Consider the following 20,308-nt stretch of genomic DNA (forward strand, 5'->3'; position numbering starts at 1 on the left):
AGAACTAGATATAAATACACCCAGTTAAGTATCTGGGTAAAAAAAAAAAGAAATAATCGGTAAAAGGAATGCCCTGGGATTGGTTTGCAGGTTTGGTTTCAAAACGCACGGGCGAAATTCAGAAGGAATCTTTTACGTCAGGAGAATGGGGGAGGCGATAAGGTTGAAGGTCCCTCTCTCAGCGCTCCAGCATCAGCGGACAGTGCTGCACTTACACCAACAGGTGGCGCATCCACATTATCAGACCTCACCAGCCCCTCCCTCAATGTCGGGGCCTCTGTAACCCCAAACATGGACAATCATGAGTCCGGAAGCCCTTCTCAAACTACACTCACCAATCTTTTTTAACGTGTACTAAGACTCTACCTGTCTTCTGCTGTCTCTTTTTTTTTGTTGCAATACTGTGCATTGTACCCTCTAATTGGGATATATCCACCGAACGTTTTAGAAGAAGAAGAATCAACTCTACAGTCACTCAGTGAATTAATCACAACATATAGGCATCTCTTATGTGCTGTCATTGTTGCCTGAACTATATGTAATCTTCATGGCTCCCCATGGATGGATGTTCTGTAGGGCAGAGAAAAAAATGTGCAGGACACAGGAAAACTGTCATATTTAATTGTGCACTATGTTGTCAATGATTCATCCCTGAGCTATATCAAACGTAGGTCAGTGCTAGAGCCTGGTGCAGAACTGTAGTCTAACTTTACAGGGACTGAGGCCTACTTGGTACCCTCTGCACCTTTGTCTTACTCTTCTCACTGTGATTTCACTTATACATCCCTCCCCATTCTCTTTATCAATATGACTGCCCATTTAGTGACATCACTACCTTCCTTTTATTTTAATAATTTAATGGGAGCAGTTTGACAATTTAAAAAAAAGTCCAGTATCTATTAGAACCCTCTTGTTTTCATCCCAAAAAAAATCTTAACCATATTTGATGTCATTATAAAATATATGACTGTCCTCTGTTTCTTCTTCCTCTGAGTCTGTATCAACAAGGAACTGCTTAAATGCAGAGTTGCCATCTCTATATATTACAATCAATAAACAGGCTGAAGGAGAACTACTAGGAGCGTTAAAGGCCCTTAGGTGTACATGAAAAATGGCAGCTCACTGTCATCAGGGACATTGTGTAAATCAATCACATCCACATCAATTAGGGGATTAGCGGTAGTTAGTATGTAAACATTGATAGGGATGGTGATTTTGGATCCAGATAACGGGAGAGAGTTATGATATGTTGTACGTGAATTATCACTATATCGCACAGTTCAGATGTAATGGAGAACCTTCATATATCAATTGTGCTTGATGTGACTGGAAAATCACACCCTCTTTTAGAAGTGGACCATTCATAAATATGGCCATATATTTTAAAAGATTTATGCAAGAAAATTGTCTTAATGATACGTATAAATCTCCTCCAAATTCCCTACGATCACAGTGATCTGCCAGAGCACACGTGTTATATCTATAACTCCAAGTACTGATAACCTAGCAAAGATATTTAAACAGTTTTTGTGTGTTTTTTGTACACTAAAGGGCCTTTACTATATATTACTTCTGGTAGATCTCCTTTGAGGAACTAAACAGATTTTTCGCTTTATTTTACATTTGCAAATTTGAGGTATGATTCAAATGTGTCCATCCTTTTAAGTGCCTCTTAGGAAATGATATTATACTTATTTCCATAACCTTGAAAAAAAATGAGCGCAAAAAAGACTAATTTGTTTTAACTCCAAGATGAGATTTCTCATTAACAAAATTGGTGAATGTCTAAAGTGCTGTGGTCTTCTGAAAAAGGCTTAGGACCATGAACAAATTCCAGTAAATTTTCTTCCACATGATCTGCTTTTGGCTGGGTTCACACGAGCATGTTCGGTCCGTAATGGACGGAACGTATTTCGGCCGCAAGTCCCGGACTGAACACACTGCAGGGAGCCGGGCTCCTAGCATCATAGTTCTGTACGACGCTAGGAGTCCCTGCCTCTCCGTGGAACTACTGTCCCGTACTGAAAACATGATTACAGTACGGGACAGTTGTCCTGCAGCGAGGCAGGGACCCCTAGCATCGTACATAACTATGACGCTAGGAGCCCGGCTCCCTGCAGTGTGTTCGGACTGGGACTTGCGGCCGAAATACGTTCCGTCCTTTACGGACCGAACATGCGCGTGTGAATCCAGGCTTTCTCTTAGGATATGTTCACACAGAGTTTTTTGCAGGCAGAAAAATCTGCTTCAAAATTCCTTCAGGAATTTTGAGAGAGATTTTGACCCGCCTGCACTTTCTTAACGGCGTTTTTCGACCGCGACTATTGGGCGCCGCAGGCAGAAATTGCTGCAAAAACCACTTTCTCTGCCTCCCATTGATGTCAATGGGAGGTCATAGACAGAAACTTGGGAAGAAAGAGCATGACGCTTTTTTTCCCCCCCCGAGCATCTTTTCTCTGCTCATGGGAAAAAACACCTCCGCTTCCACAATGAAATCAATGGGAGGCGATTTCGGACGTTTTTTTGGCGCTGTTTCCAATACGGTTTTCGCATTAAAAGCAGTGCCAACAAACTCTGTGTGAGCTAGCCCTTAGTGAAACAAAACCTGCAGCTAATGTTTCAGTTTCTCATAGGAGCCATAAAAAATTCTGTAGCTGGAGCTATAGTTGGGCCATATCCACATTAGTGTACTGTTGCTGTACTTTTTCTATATTGCATAACGGATGTTTGGAACAATGTCAGTTTTTTAATCAGTTTTATTGGACCTTGGTCTATATTTAGGAGCCAAGGATATAGCATGGACACTGTCCACACTGATATTTTTGTCTCTGCATTTTGTCTCTTTTGCAAAAAATTGATTTGTTGATGGATTCCATTCTTTTTTATGGCATTTAAACTGATGACCAGGTACATCAGTTAAAAAAAAAAACCGCCAATATAAACAGGGACCTGCTAAGTTCTTTGCATCCTCTATCCTTAATCGCATTAAAAAATGGGTGGAATCTGTAAAAGTTTTCTCAAGGCCTCACACACACACCGGGGCTGTAACGAGGCACACTGAGTATGTTGCTCCGTACAGAGCCATATTATGGAGATGTGCTCCCTTATCTGCAGGACTTCTATGGGAGAATACCTCTGTAATACAGCATCCGATAGAGCACTGTATGTTTTTTTTCTGTCGGATTCGAACAGACAAAAAAACATTTATATGCCTCTGGAGGTAGGGTAGGGCCTCATAGAAGTCTATAGGTGCTGTATTACAGTTCGGTGCAATTTGTAATATGCTCATGTGCATAAGCGCTGACAAAAATGTAAAGACAAACACTAGTGTGAACTTGGCCTTAAACCTTTCCTTGAGCATTGGATCATCTCTACCATTCTTGAGCACAGGTGCATTATGAACATTCCACAAGTAAAAAGATTTGGTAGCATAATGAACATTCAAAAATATTCTTAAACCACTCAATAAAAACAAGACAATAAGAACTGTCAAGAACATGGCATATAAGAAATTCCATGTATATCTCAGCAAAGCAAACAATAAAGTTTTAACAGCCTCTGTCACATAGAAAGCTTACATTTCTCTCTCTGAAAGTGTTTTTTTTAAGCCTAGCTTACGTGAAATGCCAGAGCAGAGAAATAACTTTTTAGCAATTTAAAGCAATCTCCAATATTGAATTCCACAATTAAATACTACATAAAATGCTGCATTGCTTTGTAGATACTTTGCTTTACTCGTCTTGATCTGGTTTTGAGTAACATAGTATTTTCTTTTTCATTCACCTCTAGGCCTAAATTTAGAATTTTATCTGTTTCCTGTAACCAGAAAGCTGTGGGAGCACAGATCATAGTTAGGCTGTCCATACGCTTTAGATTGTTCAGCCGACAGCTATTTCTCCCGACTCCTCCATACACATGCACTCTAGGCTCAGCCGAGCGTGCATGTGTTTTTAATAGGGAGAAGGGAGAAAGCCGCTGCCAGACTTCTCTCTTATCCCCAATTGAACAAAAGGATCGGGCATTTTGAAATTCAACATGCTCGATCCTTCTTTCCCCCAATATCTGCCGTCACGGACGCCGCCATACACATTAGATGGTCGGCTGGTCCCGCCGAAATCTAATATGTAGGGCCACCTTTACACAGTTAGGCTTGTTTGGACCCTGAAAAGCTGCAGAGAGAGTCGCAACAGGTCCCTAATATGGGACGCTGTATGGTGCTTTCGTGCAGGAGAGAATACCTCTATACAGCATATGATGGAAAAGGCCAATTTTTTTTTCTCACGGATTTCATACAGTAAATCCTCAAGATTTCTCCATATGAGATCGGATGCACAAAGAGGCACAGTTTGGGGGTCAAATTACAGATCCAAACAAGCATCCATACACAGATCTACACTACAGCCTGAAGCCTTAGGCTATGTTCACACGCAAACTCAAAAATGTCTGAAAATACGGAGCTGTTTTCAAGGGAAAAATGTTCCTGATTTTCAGACTTTTTTTAAGCCACTCGTGATTTTCGCTGCGTTTTTCGCAGTGTTTTTTTACGGCCGTTTTTGGAGCTGTTTTCTATAGAGTCAATGAAAAAAGGCTCCAGAAACGTCCCAAGAAGTGACATGCACTTCTTTTTCACTGCCATTTTTTTACGCGTCCGTTTTTCAAACGGCCCGTCGGAACAGAACGCCGTTTTTCCCATTGAAATCAATGACAGATGTTTGGATGCGTTCTGCTTCCGATTTCTCTGCCGTTTGGAAGCCGTTTACGGCCCGAAAAACGGCCGTGTGAACATACCCTTAGTGTTAAAGCAGTTGTCCGCGACCAGACAACTGATAACGTATCCTCAGGATAGGTTATCATTATATGATTGGTGCGGGTCCGACACCCGGACCCTTCACCGATCAGCTGTTCTGGCTGCCTCCAGGCATCGGATGTTTTGAACAGTATGCAGTAGTTGAAGCCGGTAGCAGATGGCTCCTACAACTGCATAGCGGCCGTTCTACAAAACAGCAGCTCTGCTCCTATTCAAATTAAGTCGGTCTTTCGGACGGAATTCCCTGGGGCCAACAGGGTGGATACGCTGTGTACTTTTACAATGAGATGGGTTACCTGTCAAACGGCAAATTTTGTTGCAGAAATTTCAGTTCCATTCATCTGAATAGAACTTGCAGAAATCTATACGCAGGCTGCAGATACAACCACATTCACATGAATGGAACTGATTTTCAGTAGTGTACGACTGCACCCTTAGGGCATGACCACACATGGCGGAATTCCTCCGCAACTGTCCGCATCAATGCCGCACCTAATCCGGGTTGCGGATTACGGCTGCGGATCTGCACAAAATGTGCAGAAAATTGATGCGGACTAGCTGCTGCGAACTGCGGGAAAAGTGCTTCCCTTCTCCCTATCAGTGCAGGATAGAGAGAAGGGACAGCACTTTCCCTAGTGAAAGTAAAAGAAATTCATACTTACCGCCCGTTGTCTTTATGACGCGTCCCTCCTTCGGCATCCAGCCCGACCTCCCTGGATGACGCGCCAGTCCATGTGACCGCTGCAGCCTGTGCTTGGCCTGTGATTGGCTGCAGCCGTCACTTACTCTGAAACGTCATCCTGGGAGGCCGGACTGGAGACAGAAACAGGGAGTTCTCGGTAAGTACGAACTTCATTTTTTTTTACAGATACATGTATATTGAGATCGGTAGTCACTGTCCCGGGTGCAGAAACAGTTACTGCCGATCGCTTAACTCTTTCAGCACCCTGGACAGTGACTATTTACTGACGTCTCCTAGCAACGCTCCCGTCATTACGGGAGCCCCATTGACTTCCTCAGTCTGGCTGTAGACCTAGAAATACATAGGTCCAGCCAGAATGAAGAAATGTCAAGTAAAAAAAGCAAGACGCATCCGCAGCACACATGACATGTGCATGACAGCTGCGGACTTCATTGCGGAACTTTGAATCTCCATTGAAGTCAATGGAGAAATTCCGCCATGAGTCCGCCACTGCTCCGCAACAGACAGAGCATGCTGCGGACACCAAATTCCGCTCCGCAGCCTATGCTCCGCAGCGGAATTGTACGCATCGTGTAAACGAACACTGCGAAATTAAAGTGAAAGTCAATGTAGAAACGGCTCCGCTGCGGATTAACGCTGCGGAGTGTCCGCAGCGGAATTTAAGTGCAATTCCGCCATGTGTGAACCCGCCCTAAATGCAGCACTAACTCTTTTATGAGAGCTTATATTAAACGGAAACAGTGCTAATATAAACAGCTCACTATTAGGGTATGTGCACACGACCTCTTTTCAGGCGTAATGGAGGCGTTTTAGGCCTCGAATTACGCCTGAAAAGACGGCTCCAATATGTTGGCAAACATCTGCCCATTGCTTGCAATGGGTCTTACAATATTTTGTGCAGACGACCTGTCATTTTACGCGTCGCTGTCAAAATACGGCGCGTAAAATGACGGCTCGTCAAAAGAAGTGCAGGACACTTCTTGGGACGTTTTTGGCGTCGTTTTTTCATAGACTCTATTGAAAACAGCTCCAAAAACGGCGGTAAAAACTCTGCGAAAACGCCACGAAAAACGCCGCAAAAAACGCAAGTTGCTCAAAAAACTTCTAAAAATCAGGAGCTGTTTTCCCTTGAAAACAGCTCCGTATTTTCAGACGTATTTTGTTAATCGTGTGAACATACCCTTAGGGTGGCAGATTTGTTACAGAAATTTCCTGTGACTGAAAATCATTTCCATTCATCTGAATGGAGTTGTTTCTGCAGCAGGTGCATGGATTTCTGCATATTTAAATCAGATGAATGGAACAAATTTTTAGTCGCAGAAAATTTTTGCAAAAAAATCAGCCATGCGTGAATACACCCCTGGCTGGGTTCCCACAGTGCAGATTTGCTGCAGATTTTGCCTGCATTTTGTAAGCCAAAACCAGATGTGGACCCAGGAGAGGAAACCTATTAGCCCTTTCTTTATATATTTCTTATATATTTTTTGGCTTAAAAAATAAATGCAAAATCTGCAGGAAATCAGCACAGTGGGTACCCAGCCTTAGGCTAAATGCACACGTTGCGTAATTTGGTACAGATTGGATTTTATGCAGCAAATTTTGGTGCTTTTGTTATAAACATACCAGATAAGATTCTAAGACAGAAACGCACGATAAATTGACATTCTGCGAATTTGAAAATACGTACCGTGGGTCAATTTTCGTGCGGAAAAACTCTGTAACGTGTAGATGAGATGACTTGGAATCACAATTACTTTGCAGGTACTGAAAATCTGAGTGGCAAATCCACACGTAATACGCATCGTGTGCATGTGACCTTATGCTATGTTCCCACAGGCCGTAATTCTGTGTGGAAATTCTGCAGCATTTACAGTAGCAGGCAAGTGAGAACTTTTCAGCCACACGCTGCAGAATTTTTTTCAGAAAAGTCATGCGGAAAGGGTTCTGCGGTGCAGCTTTTAAATCCACAGCATGTAAATTTGTGCTGCGTATTCTCAGCAGAGATTCTGCATGTTTGGGCCATAGACTTCAATGGGGAGTATCAATTCTGCACTAAAATATGCAAATTGAGTTCTGTTGCAGTTTATACAGCATTTACACAGTGGAAACTCTGTAAAAAACCGGTGGAAATCCGCAGGTGCATATAAAGTTTGCTACAATCAATGTTTCACACTATATCCGTCGGTAAAACCACTTCAGAAAATTGGCAATGATTCCCGCAACTACATTGCATTGCCGCAGCAATATGCGCAGCAAAAACATACTTTTTGCTGTGAATTTTTGCAACTGATATAACTGATATATCTATGTGGTGCGGTTTTTCAGACGGAATGTGCTTTGGGTTCCAGGTCAGATACGCTGCGTGGTTTTTACGCAGCGTACACGACCCGTGGGAACCCAGCCTTAGAGTGCTCACAGCTCTTCATGCTTTAGGTTTGAACCCAAGTTTAGCTGGAAAACAGATGATAAGAGTAGTAAAGCAAAAGAATGTGATGGGAAACTAAGGGGCTGTTCACATCTGCATTGGAGGCTCCGTTAGGGGTCTTTGTCAAAGATTCAGGTTTTTTTGCCGGATAAAATAGTGCAGCATACTGTGAATGACGGAAACTATGGAGAAGACCCCATGGAACCCATTAAAGTCAATGGGATCCGTTGGACGCCATTAGTTTCTGTCATGCAATGGATACCGAGCTTGCAGTATTAGGGCACGTTCAGACGTGGCAGAATTTTTCCGCTGCAAATGTTGGTGCAGATTTGGGGCAATTATGCAACGAATCTGCACCAACATTTGCATATTTGACAGGTAATTCAGACGTGGCAGAAAAGACTTGCCACAGATTTCAGTTTTTGCATTGCAAAGGATGAAATACGCAGTGAAATTCCGCTTCTTCTTCGCAACAGAATTCCGCTACGTGTGAACGTGCCCTGATTGTTGCTCTGCTCCTGTGTCACAGCAGAACAATGGAAACCCAAACGCAGATCTGAACGAGCCCTAATACTATATTGTGGGCTCGACCCAAAATCGGTACCAAACAGAAGTGGGTTTTGCTCACTGCAACAAGCCAGAATCCAGGTGCCTATATCAGATTAGTAAATAGATTCAGGGACCTGATTGTTGACTTTGGTAACTCCTCCATTTCTTTGCTTTGCCTAAGATCTATGTGGGAAAAAAAACAGCACAGACAGACAGAAAAAAAAGTGTCAGTATTGCCTGTAACACAAAAAATAAATCAGAATTTCAAATCTGCTCTGGAAAAATGCCATGTACAACACTGAGATTTTCATGTCAGAGCTTTTTCCACTCTCTCCAGACACTGAACACAACATGTATAAAGCTGTTATTGTCACATGCTTATATGCCATGGTCCTAATATCAAATCCTTTATATGCAAAATTATTTTAATGCATCATCCCATTCATAGACAGTTCTATGGGTCAGGCCCAAACGAAGAAATCCTTTGCATACCGGTAAACAAGCACTAAAATGACCACAGCGCTAGTGTCATACAATACATCAATGAAGTCTAGCCCTTATTAAACAAACAAATCTTCCAATCTAACATCAAGATGTTATAGCTCTATTATAGGATATCAGTATGTCCATAAAAAAAGGTGCTAGATGCCCACATGAATATATAAGTGAACCTATTTTTGGGACAGATTAAAAAAACCAAGGCAAGTAAGCCCCCCTTCAATAAGAAACAAGCTTCTTCTCATTTCAAATCAAGGCTGCAGGGCCTTATGTCATGTCACATCTCTCAGTTCTGCCAAGAGGGCTTACAGAGGGGAGAGGCATATATAGCTAGTTATTTTTCAACACCCTTATTGATTGGAAAGATGTTTTGCGCCCCCTAGTTCATAGTTATTGTAGCATCTTCTGTGTGGACCTGCCAGTTTTAATAATAGAAAAAAGTCAAACCATAGCAAATTCTACCAGGCTGTACTATTAATAGGCCACCATGAATTGAAATTAAGGGGTCCATGTTGCTATATGTAAATTTGTATAAAAGTTTTGGAAATATTTTGAAATTTGACATATCTAAAACACAACAAAATGGCAAAAAGAAGTGTTTTTTTTATATATTCATGACTTCCTTTCAATAGCATTTCAATAGCCTAATCACAAATGACAAAACTCAACAGTATAGGACTGCATACAACAAACAATAGTTAACAGAAATAATGACACAAATATATGAAATAATTAGAAAATGATACACAAGAAAAGGGCTAAGTTTCTTCTGATGGATAAAAATATAAATGAAAACAACCAATGACATGGGCAACACCATGTTTGTCTACTGCCGATTTACCCATATGTGTCCAACAAAACTCAGAAAATGCTTTTGTATTTTCTACATATATATTCTTTTATATACGTTTATTAGTTGAAGACCTGCAAGTGCAATCATTTCTCTATTACCAATAAATTAGTTTAGATTGATTCCAAGCAGTAACCAAATTCAAGTCCAAAGGCTAAAATTTACTTAGATTGGTTTGGGAAAAAATATATTAGCCTTCAGAAAATATTCTTCTTCTCTGTCACCCGGTTAAGTATTATTTTCTTAACTGCTTCTTGTCAAATGTAACGTAATTCTTATTTTGCCCATTCATTTTCTATGTTTATGTTGATATTTCGTCTTTTAATTTATCAAATTTTGGCTAAAATAATTTTCTAATATTTGAAAACAGCTAAACATTAATATTTTATTAAAAAAAAGACATATTTAAATGTAAGAAACAATCATGATTGTACATATCCTGAATTTTACTTTTAAACCATGTTTTAGTTTCTATTTTTCAGGTTAGATGGAAATAAGCAAAATATGATTTGCGATTTTGTTTTGTGAAAAGTGTGCTTTTTCATTGATTTTCTTTTTATTTGTTAATATTTAGATTGTATCAGACAAACATCAACTATTTCTAATATATACTATTTTTGTTACTTTTGTATAAAATATCTCATGTGCAAAGGGTTGTTAATTATTTTTATTGTATCCTGTGAATTAGTAAAAATTATAGTCTGGAAGCACCATAATAAGGAATTGCAAATTTACAAAAATGCCTGTAGGGCATTTGCATTTCAAACATGAAAGTAACGATACTGAGGTCACTGGGTCTATTTTTGTTCCTTGTGAACTATTTAATATTAAATAATAAATTAATTTAATAAATAAGATATAATTTTGTGGTTTTCTTACAAAACACATCACGGCCCCATTAAAATAGAATATTTAAGTAGCTGACTTCTATCACATATCCAAAATGAGTTTTAGAAAAATGGTTATATGAAATTAGAAAAAAAGTGTCTTATTCTTTTCCCAAAACAGCACCACTCTTGCTTATGGGTTGTGTCTGGTATTACAGCTCAGCCTCATTCAAGTGAATATCAGACACAGCACTCGGTGCCACGGTTTCTGAAAAAAAAACAGAGACTCCTTTTTCAAATCTAATATAGTAATTGGAGGTATAGAAAATTTGATATATGGCCAACTTTGTATCCATAACTACTGGTGTACCACTGAGTAACTTTGTAAAGACATTGCATTATCTTGTACTGACCCTGAGTTTACATTCTGTATTATAGTCTAAAACTATGGTCACAATGGCTGACTGAGAGCTTGCTTTGGTGATTGGCATTCTGAGAATGGTGAGAAAACAAACTGAATTATAATGAAGTGGTTAGGGGCGTGTCTGTCGATGAATTTGTCGACTGATTCCAATAACAACCAGCAAAACTCTGAATTTAGCTGTTAAATATAATACAGGCTTTAATTCAGGATCAGTACAAGTTATTCTAATTATTTAGATTACACCTATATATGAACTGTAAAATGGTTTTCAAAGGTTAGGCAATAATTTAAAGGGGTTGTCTCATGAAGCCCCTTTTGAAAAAGACGCTGGCATGACGATCAGTTGATTGCCGTGGGTCCAGCTTCTTTTATTCCTGGCAATCAGCTGTTATCGCCAGCCACACATTTCCCCTGCAGCGGTTGTTGGAGATGACATGTAGTATTACAGCTGGTCATTCCAATTAATTGTCGTCTTCGTAATGCAACGACGCACAAAATCTGCCATAGCGGGATCTGCTCTTAGACCACCCTCTGTAATGTCCATCTGCTTTAATAAGTATAGGACTACCCCTTTTAGTACAAACCCATTTACTTCAACTTCGATACATCTGTTTCAGGCCTGTTAGCTCTCATCAGTGCAAGACATGGAAATATGTGAATCTTGAATATTCCTGCTTTTCTTTGGAAGAAGTGATATTTTCTAATTCTACTTTATCCAGGATACAATAAAAATAATGTAGAGTCTTAAACATACAAGGTATACAGTACTTACAAGGAGAAGAGATCAATAGGTCTAACAAATCCATCTATTATCTAACATTCTGTATTTTAGGCAAATGCCTTTGACATTGGTGAATGTTATTTTTTTTTTATTAATTAAATGATTGTGTACCATGCTCTGAATCCATGTTTTGCTTGATTGAATAAAGCTTTTGCACATTAAATTAGTGTTTTACCTTAAGGGGTTAACAGAAGATCCTATAAATGAACGTGCTGCACTATTACATGATGCTGAGTTTTTTTCCATAGTGAAACGCAAACAGTTTTAAGTCATTGCTGGAACTCAATGCTGGACAAGAGGATGAACACAGTAGTGAGAATAAGTATTGCTTTGGAGTAGCCATTTCAAATTTGTAATATGATTTCTGCACATACTTCATTGGTATAAGGTGTTCCTTAGTCCGCATGTCATGGAAATCCTAATTTACATTCCTTAAACAGCTTTAATATAGACATTGAGGCATAGCACTGTTTCTATACCGCGGATCTTTAAGTATCATATTGAGTCAAATAAAAACTAAGATTTTTAGAATTGTCCAGAGTAAAAAAGCCAAAAATATCTCACGTCTTTTTATCTGCCATTACTTTTTTTTTTGGTTTTACAAAATTAGTTCTTGGAAATGTTTCTATAGCTGTTTCTGTAGTAAAAAAATAATAATTTTCACATAGCTTATTTTCTCATTGAAGTCAGTAAGGGTAACAAAAATGCCAGCATGCTTTAAAAAAGCTTCAACATTGTAGCAGAATTTGGAAATGGGGATTTATAAATTCCTATTTACTTTCATTGCACTTCCAGTGACTGTGGTAAAGTCCCATCGCAGAAAAACGGCAACAAAAACATCCTATGTGAATGTTATGCATTTGAGGATTTTTTTTTTCCCATGTAGTGGATTATAAAAGGCAATATTCCCTAAAATATACATATAGCTATATGTACGACTTTAATATTATTAAACACCAGAAACATGAACTTCAGCTGATCAAAGTTACTAAACAATTTTGAGCTATATAACTAAATTTGTAAGGGGTTTGACCCAAAATGTAAAGATAATATTTTTTATTTTTGCTCAAGTTTGGTTATGAATGAACATAGATTAATTTAGTTTTAATAGCTGGATTATCAAACTTCTCAGGGTTCTTACCATATTAAACCATCGTAAATCTTTGATTGGGTATCATATTTTTATTTCAATTCTTCTTCTAATAAAAAAAAATATACACATGTATTGAGCATTTAAGGAATGGCCTCTTACATTTGTAATTTGCATTGTAGCAAAAGAATCAAGAATACTGTATATTGCACATGATTGAATGGGCCCAGATTGTGCAAAGAAAAACATTACAAATCAAAGATGGCTGCCTCCATTTTACATATTATTAAAGTATTGGTAACATTCTGTACATAAATATCTGTTGATTTTCAGGCTACATATTCAACCCAGTCTGTATATCCTGCCTTTATAAAGATGAATTAAACTCCTTTATTCGGGGTTGAATCTCAGTTCTACAAGTGCCTTATAATGTACTTTATAGTACTTTGTGAAAATCAGGATCATTTTGTGTTGTTTGTTAAAATGTTTCCTTTTTGACAATTCAATAGTTTTGTACGGTTAATAATAAAAAAAATATATAAAGTCAAACTTTTCAATGATCTGTTACAGGAGAGAGTAGACTTTAAGTTCAGCTGGTCAGTTGGCTACAAATAATGACCTTATATATACATCTTCGTGTTTCAGTACAGTATGTAGTAGAGAACAAATGTCCATGTTTTATTTTTTGTTTATTGAGAAATGCATTGTATAGAACAATTCCCTTTGAATATTTATGGACCAAACCTTTGTGAAATCTGATTAAATTTGTGTCAATAAACGATTTGCATTTAGTGGACTTTTATTTATATCTTGTTTTGCAATCTGCTCTTTGCTTTCAGAACGTTTCTTAAAACGGCCAAAAGGTAATTGGACTATATAATGATTTATATTTTTTACTGCTTGTTTTGTTTTTAGAAATCAGACAAAAATGTCTTTTATTTACCATTAACAATAGTTAACTGTTGGAAGAAAAAAAGGACCCGGGAAATGTAATTTGTTACAAAAATGTTAAACTGATACTGCATGGAAAAGATTTTTAAAACATTGTTTTTGTTTTTTTTAAAAATTAAAAAAAATTTACTTAGAGAATCATGGTTATTGCATGAGCATTTGAAGATAATATCTAATAATTAAAGTCAATTGAGTGAAAAAGTCATTTGAGCGAAAGAAGATATAAGGAATCGTAACAAGGAAGATGATGCCTTGAGGCGCTGCAGTACCAAATTTGATGCATTATTTGACTCAAGTTAAAAACATTTTGTTCATAGCATATGGATCATATTGATACATTTCACCCATTTTCAGATTACACACCCTCTTCTAACAGTTATTATACTGGTACTTTTCAGAGGGACTAAACCCATATATTAATAACATGACCAAGAGAAGAGTATATGTTACATATTTACTGCTCAAAATCAGAACTTTTCACTGTATTCTTACAAATTTCTCTATTTTAATATTTTCAAGGTATTAAAGTTGATGCCTTGGATCAGTAAAACATTGACACATTTTACGAAACTTGTATAGGTTGTCCTCCTTGGATGCATTTTTTTAAATGAAATATTTAAATGTAGCATCATTTTAGAGCTATTTTGTAGAAATTATTAGGAGAGTATTGAACTTTTGCAACCAATTTTTTTTTTGCTCCAGTTCATCTAAAATAAAATAAAATAAAAAAATGACCATTTGCCACCTCTTCTTGCTAGCGTACAGACAATAGGGGAGGGAGCAGATGGACGGCATTAATCACATAATCACAATAAACACAGGGTTTGTTTGTAGTCTGTAACCATGGAGACACATAGGTCTGCATAGTTGCTGTATTCACAACACAGTAGAATTTTTTTTATTTTAAATCAAAGTGGCTTAATTTTATATTTTAGGTACACAGGTGCAATAAAAATGGTTGCTAAAATGTGAAATATCCCATATTATTAATTATGACAATAATTGGACTGCTCTTTAAAACACTGCAGGGCTACCTGGGGATATTACAATGCCATGCAAAATCCCTGCCTACATGTCAGCAGGTTACAGACTAATGTACAGTCTGCCGTCCATTCACAGACTTCACGTTTCTGTAAACAACGGTCTGCAGCCTGCTGACAGATAGGCAGGGAAGCTGTGTATAATCTGAATTCATCTGGTAGCCCTGTAACTATTGGGAGCCATTCAATTTTATTTTTAAGCTTTTCTCCAAGATTTTTTGCAAAGTAGCTAAAAAATGGAACTACGCGATCGAATACATTATTTCTTTTTTGGGGTTTAGTTCCTCCTAAACTAGTATATATACTAATAAAAATAATCAAATCACAATTAAAGTAATTGCTTACCCCGTTAGTGCCAGGTTGCTCTGTAGTTTAATACATTTTTGCTATGATTTTTTTCAGGGAGAACAATGTTCGGGGTTTAACAGCCATACAACCCGGCGTTTGAAAATTCCCTAAAGTATTTAAAGAAGGGGAAAAGTTTGATCGGAAAACCTACTACAGTGAAGACAAAGACAAAATTAGCCAAATACAAAAAAAACTATAAATATATATATATAAAACATTTGTCATTTTTTTGAATGTCGAAAACTGTTTTTTTCCTTTCCATATGCATAAGTGGCTGATAATTCTAACGTTGTGCTATAGTTTAGATATTAAAGGCATAACAATTTATCAGTTGCAATTTTACGATTTATAGATTTCTCTATAACATCATAAGATGTGTATATACACAATGGAGCAACCTGGCATTAATGAATCTTATACAGTTTGAATGCAAAGTTTATTAATGACTTGCCTGATTTTAAGCACAATAAAATTGTTAACATAAATGTAAAAAGAAACACTTTATAACATGCTTGCAGAAATGTATTCTCAAAATGTGAATTATGTATCATTTATGTCTATTCACTTTTCATTAGTATTTTTTCTTTCCTTTCAGGGTCAGTCCCATGTAGCATATTTGCAATTCACTCTTTTTTGGGGGGTTGTCTTTATCTGTGAGAACACAGTCATTTTAATGGTAAATTATTTTCTTTATCAAAAAATAAAATATGAAAAAATAAATTAACACAAAGGGTGCATTATTGATAAAGGGAATCAGAAAATAAAGTCATAATTAACTAAAAAAAATTAAACAACAAGCAAATAATAACTATTAGTTTATTGTCGTAACTATTTTTTACAAATATTCTGAATGATCAATTTAACTTAACTGAAGGTGTTCAGATTAAAGAACAAATACACAATATTATAGAGGTTTTTCTTTTCTTTTTTTTTTTTTTGTCTTTTGAATGGCTACGGGAAGCCTACAGAGGATTTTAAGACCGGAATGAAACATTCTAAGGTGTAATGCTGATTGATGGCCAGCTGCATTTTTTTTGTAACAAAATTCTTTATTGAATGCGAAAGGAAGTCCATATGCAACAGGGAAGAGAAGTATAAAGATAGATATATATATATATATATATATACATACATATATATATATATATATATGTATATATATATATATACATACATATATATATACATATACACACACATATATATGTTTGAACTTGCCTTAAGAGGCAATTTTAAATCACACTACATGGGACGACTCTAATAACAACAATAATAAAAAAGGAAATCTGCATGAGGTTTTAATACATTTGTTCTTTATTTGTGTGAATAACTTTCCTTGATGTTTGCTGTAAAATAAATGAGTTTTTTTCATTAATAAATTCAATTCAGATAAAAAGTGTTTAGAAAAACACTTAATAACTAAAATGTGACTTCCCTGTGTATTTATAATTTTAAATTGTTATTTCTGGCATTTATTTGCATTTAAAATATAAATACAGTATCAAGGTTTCTTCTCACTAAAAATAAGTACATGGCCTGTCACTGGACCAAATATTTGAGGCTACAGTAACATCTTTAAAAAATAAACTGCATCTGTTTCTCTTTCCTATTGAAGTTAATTCTTTCAAAATCCCATTTATTACAATAGCACATCTTAACATAATGCATAAAAAAATGACAAAATTACCTAAAAGAAACATACTCTGCCCATTATATTTTGTATACATATGCTCTTTATACTTCATGGGATTAAATGCAAAATTAGTGCACACATTAAATTGGTAAGTGACTTAATTTTTTATTTCATTTTTTTGGTTCACATAAAAATCAAATCTCTTTAATGAGAACTTTTGGGCTCCGATTCCTGGTATTTACTGTTCAATTCAGTCTTTATATTAATAAATAATATATATTTAATTTTATATTGATTAATATGTAGTATAGTTCTTTAATAATGCATTGTGTACAGTGTCCTCATAAGGCCTAAAGTGTATGGACATATGACCATCACACTAATATGAGCTTGTTGGAGATCCCATTCCGAAACCACGGGTGCTTATATAGGGTTGGGCCCGCTTTTGCGGCTATAACATCCTCTACTCTTCTGAGAAAGCCCAAGATTTTGGAGTGTGTCCGTGGAAATTTTTGCTCAGTCAGCCAAAAGAGCATTTGTGAGGTCAGGCACTGATGTTAGACGAGAGGGCCTAGCTTGTAATCAGAATTCCAATTCATCCCAAATGTGTTAGATGGGGGTGAGGTCAGGGCTCTGTGCAGGCCACTGCGGTTCTTCCACACCAAACTCATCAAACCATTTCATTTTGGACCTAGCTCTGTGCACAGGGGCATAGTCATGCTGAAACAGGAAACAGGAAACAGCCATCCACAATTGTTTAAAATCTCTGAATGCAGTAGTATTAAAGGGGTTGTCCCAGAATCAACAATTGTGACCTCTATTATAGGTGATAATTGTCTAATTGCTGGGGGCCCCACCACTGAGACCCACACTGATCACAAGAATAGGGGTCCCGAATGCCTCACAGTGAGGAGGAGTTTTAATGAAGCAGTGGTTGAGCATGCGTCCGCCACTAGATTCAATGTCTTTGGGACTGACGGAAACCGCCTAGCGCTGTAATTGGCTGTTTCCGCCTTGTCCATAGACTTTGAATAGAGCGCTCTAGCAGTGAGGAGGAACGGTGGATTAAAAAACCTGTTACCATGATAGGTGGGGGTCCCATCATTGGGGCACACAATGATCAAACAATTATTACGTATCCTGTGGATAGATGATAATTGTTGATTCTGGGGCAACCCCTTTAACATTACCCTTCACTGGAAATAAGGGGCCTAGTTCAAACCCTGAAGAACAGCCCCAGACCATTATCCCTTCACCAAATTTTACAGTACGCCTTGTGCAGTCTGGTAGGTAGCATTCTCCTGACATACAACTAACCCAAGTCTGCTCCCTTTGTTAACCACTTAGTTGCTGCATTTGCTATGGACTGCAGCATCAAAGGGGTAAACGGCCATGATCGGAAGAGCACACACACACACACACACACACACACACATACTACACACACACCACTTATACACAGTACTCATGCTGCACACATGCCACACACACTTTTAAAATAAGAGGGCTTAATAAAAAATATTTCCATCACACTGTGAAAAACTTCTGCACAGATATTTGCCCGTTCCGCGGATTCTGCACAAAAAGCTTGAAAAGTTTCCCCCCTCCCATATACTAATGTGCCACAAACAGGAAGTTAATATCACCAACCATTCCCATTTTATTTAGGTGTATCCATATAAATGGCCCACCCTGTAGATCAATGTTGAAGAAAATCCCACAGCACAAGGTGTTAGGCTGGGTTCACACGTGGCGGAATTTCACTTGAATTCCGCTGCGGACACTCCGCAGTGTTAATCCGCAGCGGAGCCGTTTCTCCATTGACTTCCACTTAAATTTAGAAGTGTTCGTTTAGACGATGCGTAAAATTCCACTGCGGAGCATAGGCTGCGGAGCGGAATTTGGTGTCCGCAGCATGCTCTGTCTGTTGCGGAGCAGTGGCGGACTGGTTGCGGACTCATGGCGGAATTTCTCCATTGACTTCAATGGAGATTCTAAATTCCGCAATGAAGTCCGCAGCTGTCATGCACATGTTATGTGTGCTGCGGATGCGTCTTGCTTTTTTAACATGACATTTCTTCATTCTGGCTGGACCTATGTATTTCTAGGTCTACAGCCAGACTGAGGAAGTCAATGGGGCTCCCGGAATTACGGGAGCGTTGCTAGGAGACGTCAGTAAATAGTCACTGTCCAGGGTGCTGAAAGAGTTAAGCGATCGGCAGTAACTGTTTCTGCACCCTGGATAGTGACTACCGATCCCAATATACAGCAACCTGTAAAAAAATAGAAGTTCATACTTACCGAGAACTCCCTGCTTCTGTCTCCAGTCCAGCTTCCCAGGATGACGTTTCAGTCTAAGTGACGGCTGCAGCCAATCACAGGCTGCAGCGGGCACATGGACTGCCGCGTCATCCAGGGAGGTAGGGCTGGATGCCGAAAGAGGGACGCGTCACCAAGACAACGGCCGGTAAGTATGAAATTCGTTTACTTTCACTAGGGAAAGTGCTGTCCCTTCTCTCTATCCTGCACTGATAGAGAGAAGGGAAGCACTTTTTCCGCAGTCCGCAGCAGCTAGTCCGCATCAATTTACTGCACATTTTGGGCAGATCCGCAGCCGTAATCCGCAACCCGGATTAGGTGCGGCATTGATGCGGACAGTTGCGGAGGAAATCCGCCACGTGGGGGCATGCCCTTAGTGAAAAAAATGTTGGTTTATTAAGCCAGCACAAGCTGCAATGTTTCCGTCCTGCTATAGGACCTTGATAAAGGTCCTATAGCAGGACGGAAACGTTGCAGCTTGTGCTGGCTTAATAAACCACCATTTTTTTCACTAACACGGAGTGCTGTGGGATTTTTTTCAATATATATATATATATATATATATATATATACTAGTCCTTCTCAATGAATTAGAATATCATCAAAAAAGTTAATTTATTTCAGTAATTCAATTCAGAAATTTAAACTCATATTATATAGATTTATTACACAGAGTGTGATCTATTTCCAGCATTTTTTTCTTTTAATGTTGATTAGCATATTTAATGGTTAATGAAAACCCCTAATTTAGTCTCTCAGAAAATTGGAATATTGGGTAAAAGTTGAAGATTGTAGACTCCTGGTGTCACACTCTAATCCACTAATCAACACAAAACACCTGCAAGGGTTTCCTAAGCCTTTAAAAGGACTGGTCTGTTGCTTAGTGATCCAAAGTCCTGTTTTCAGATGAAAGTAAATTTTGCATTTCATTTGGAAATCAAGGTCGCAGAGTCTGGAGGAAGAGTGGAGAGGCATCAATGCAAGTTGCTTGCGGTCCAGTGTGAAGTTTCCAGTGTGGGGGCCATGTCATCTGCTGGTGTTGGTCCACTGTGTTATATCAAGT

The 20,308-nt window shown here is 38.1% G+C and overlaps 1 protein-coding gene across 6 annotated transcripts in view; it reads left to right on the plus strand.

Annotated features, from left to right (window-relative positions):
- Positions 1-16,388, plus strand: part of LHX9 (LIM homeobox 9) — a 44,370-nt gene extending 27,982 nt beyond the window's left edge. For 3 of the 6 annotated variants that reach the window (XM_075833383.1, XM_075833384.1, XM_075833385.1), the window contains one exon: positions 91-1,888. In XM_075833383.1, the coding sequence (XP_075689498.1) occupies positions 91-348 (258 nt within the window). In that variant the 3' untranslated portion in view covers positions 349-1,888. Of the gene's footprint in view, positions 1-90; positions 1,889-13,793; positions 13,818-15,347 lie in introns of those variants that run through there. The other 3 variants (XM_075833387.1, XM_075833386.1, XM_075833388.1) reach the window with 2 other exon arrangements.
- The last annotated feature ends 3,920 nt before the right edge of the window (positions 16,389-20,308 follow it).

The sequence above is a fragment of the Rhinoderma darwinii genome, chromosome 7, assembly GCF_050947455.1.
Source record: "Rhinoderma darwinii isolate aRhiDar2 chromosome 7, aRhiDar2.hap1, whole genome shotgun sequence".
Lineage (NCBI taxonomy): Eukaryota > Metazoa > Chordata > Amphibia > Anura > Rhinodermatidae > Rhinoderma > Rhinoderma darwinii.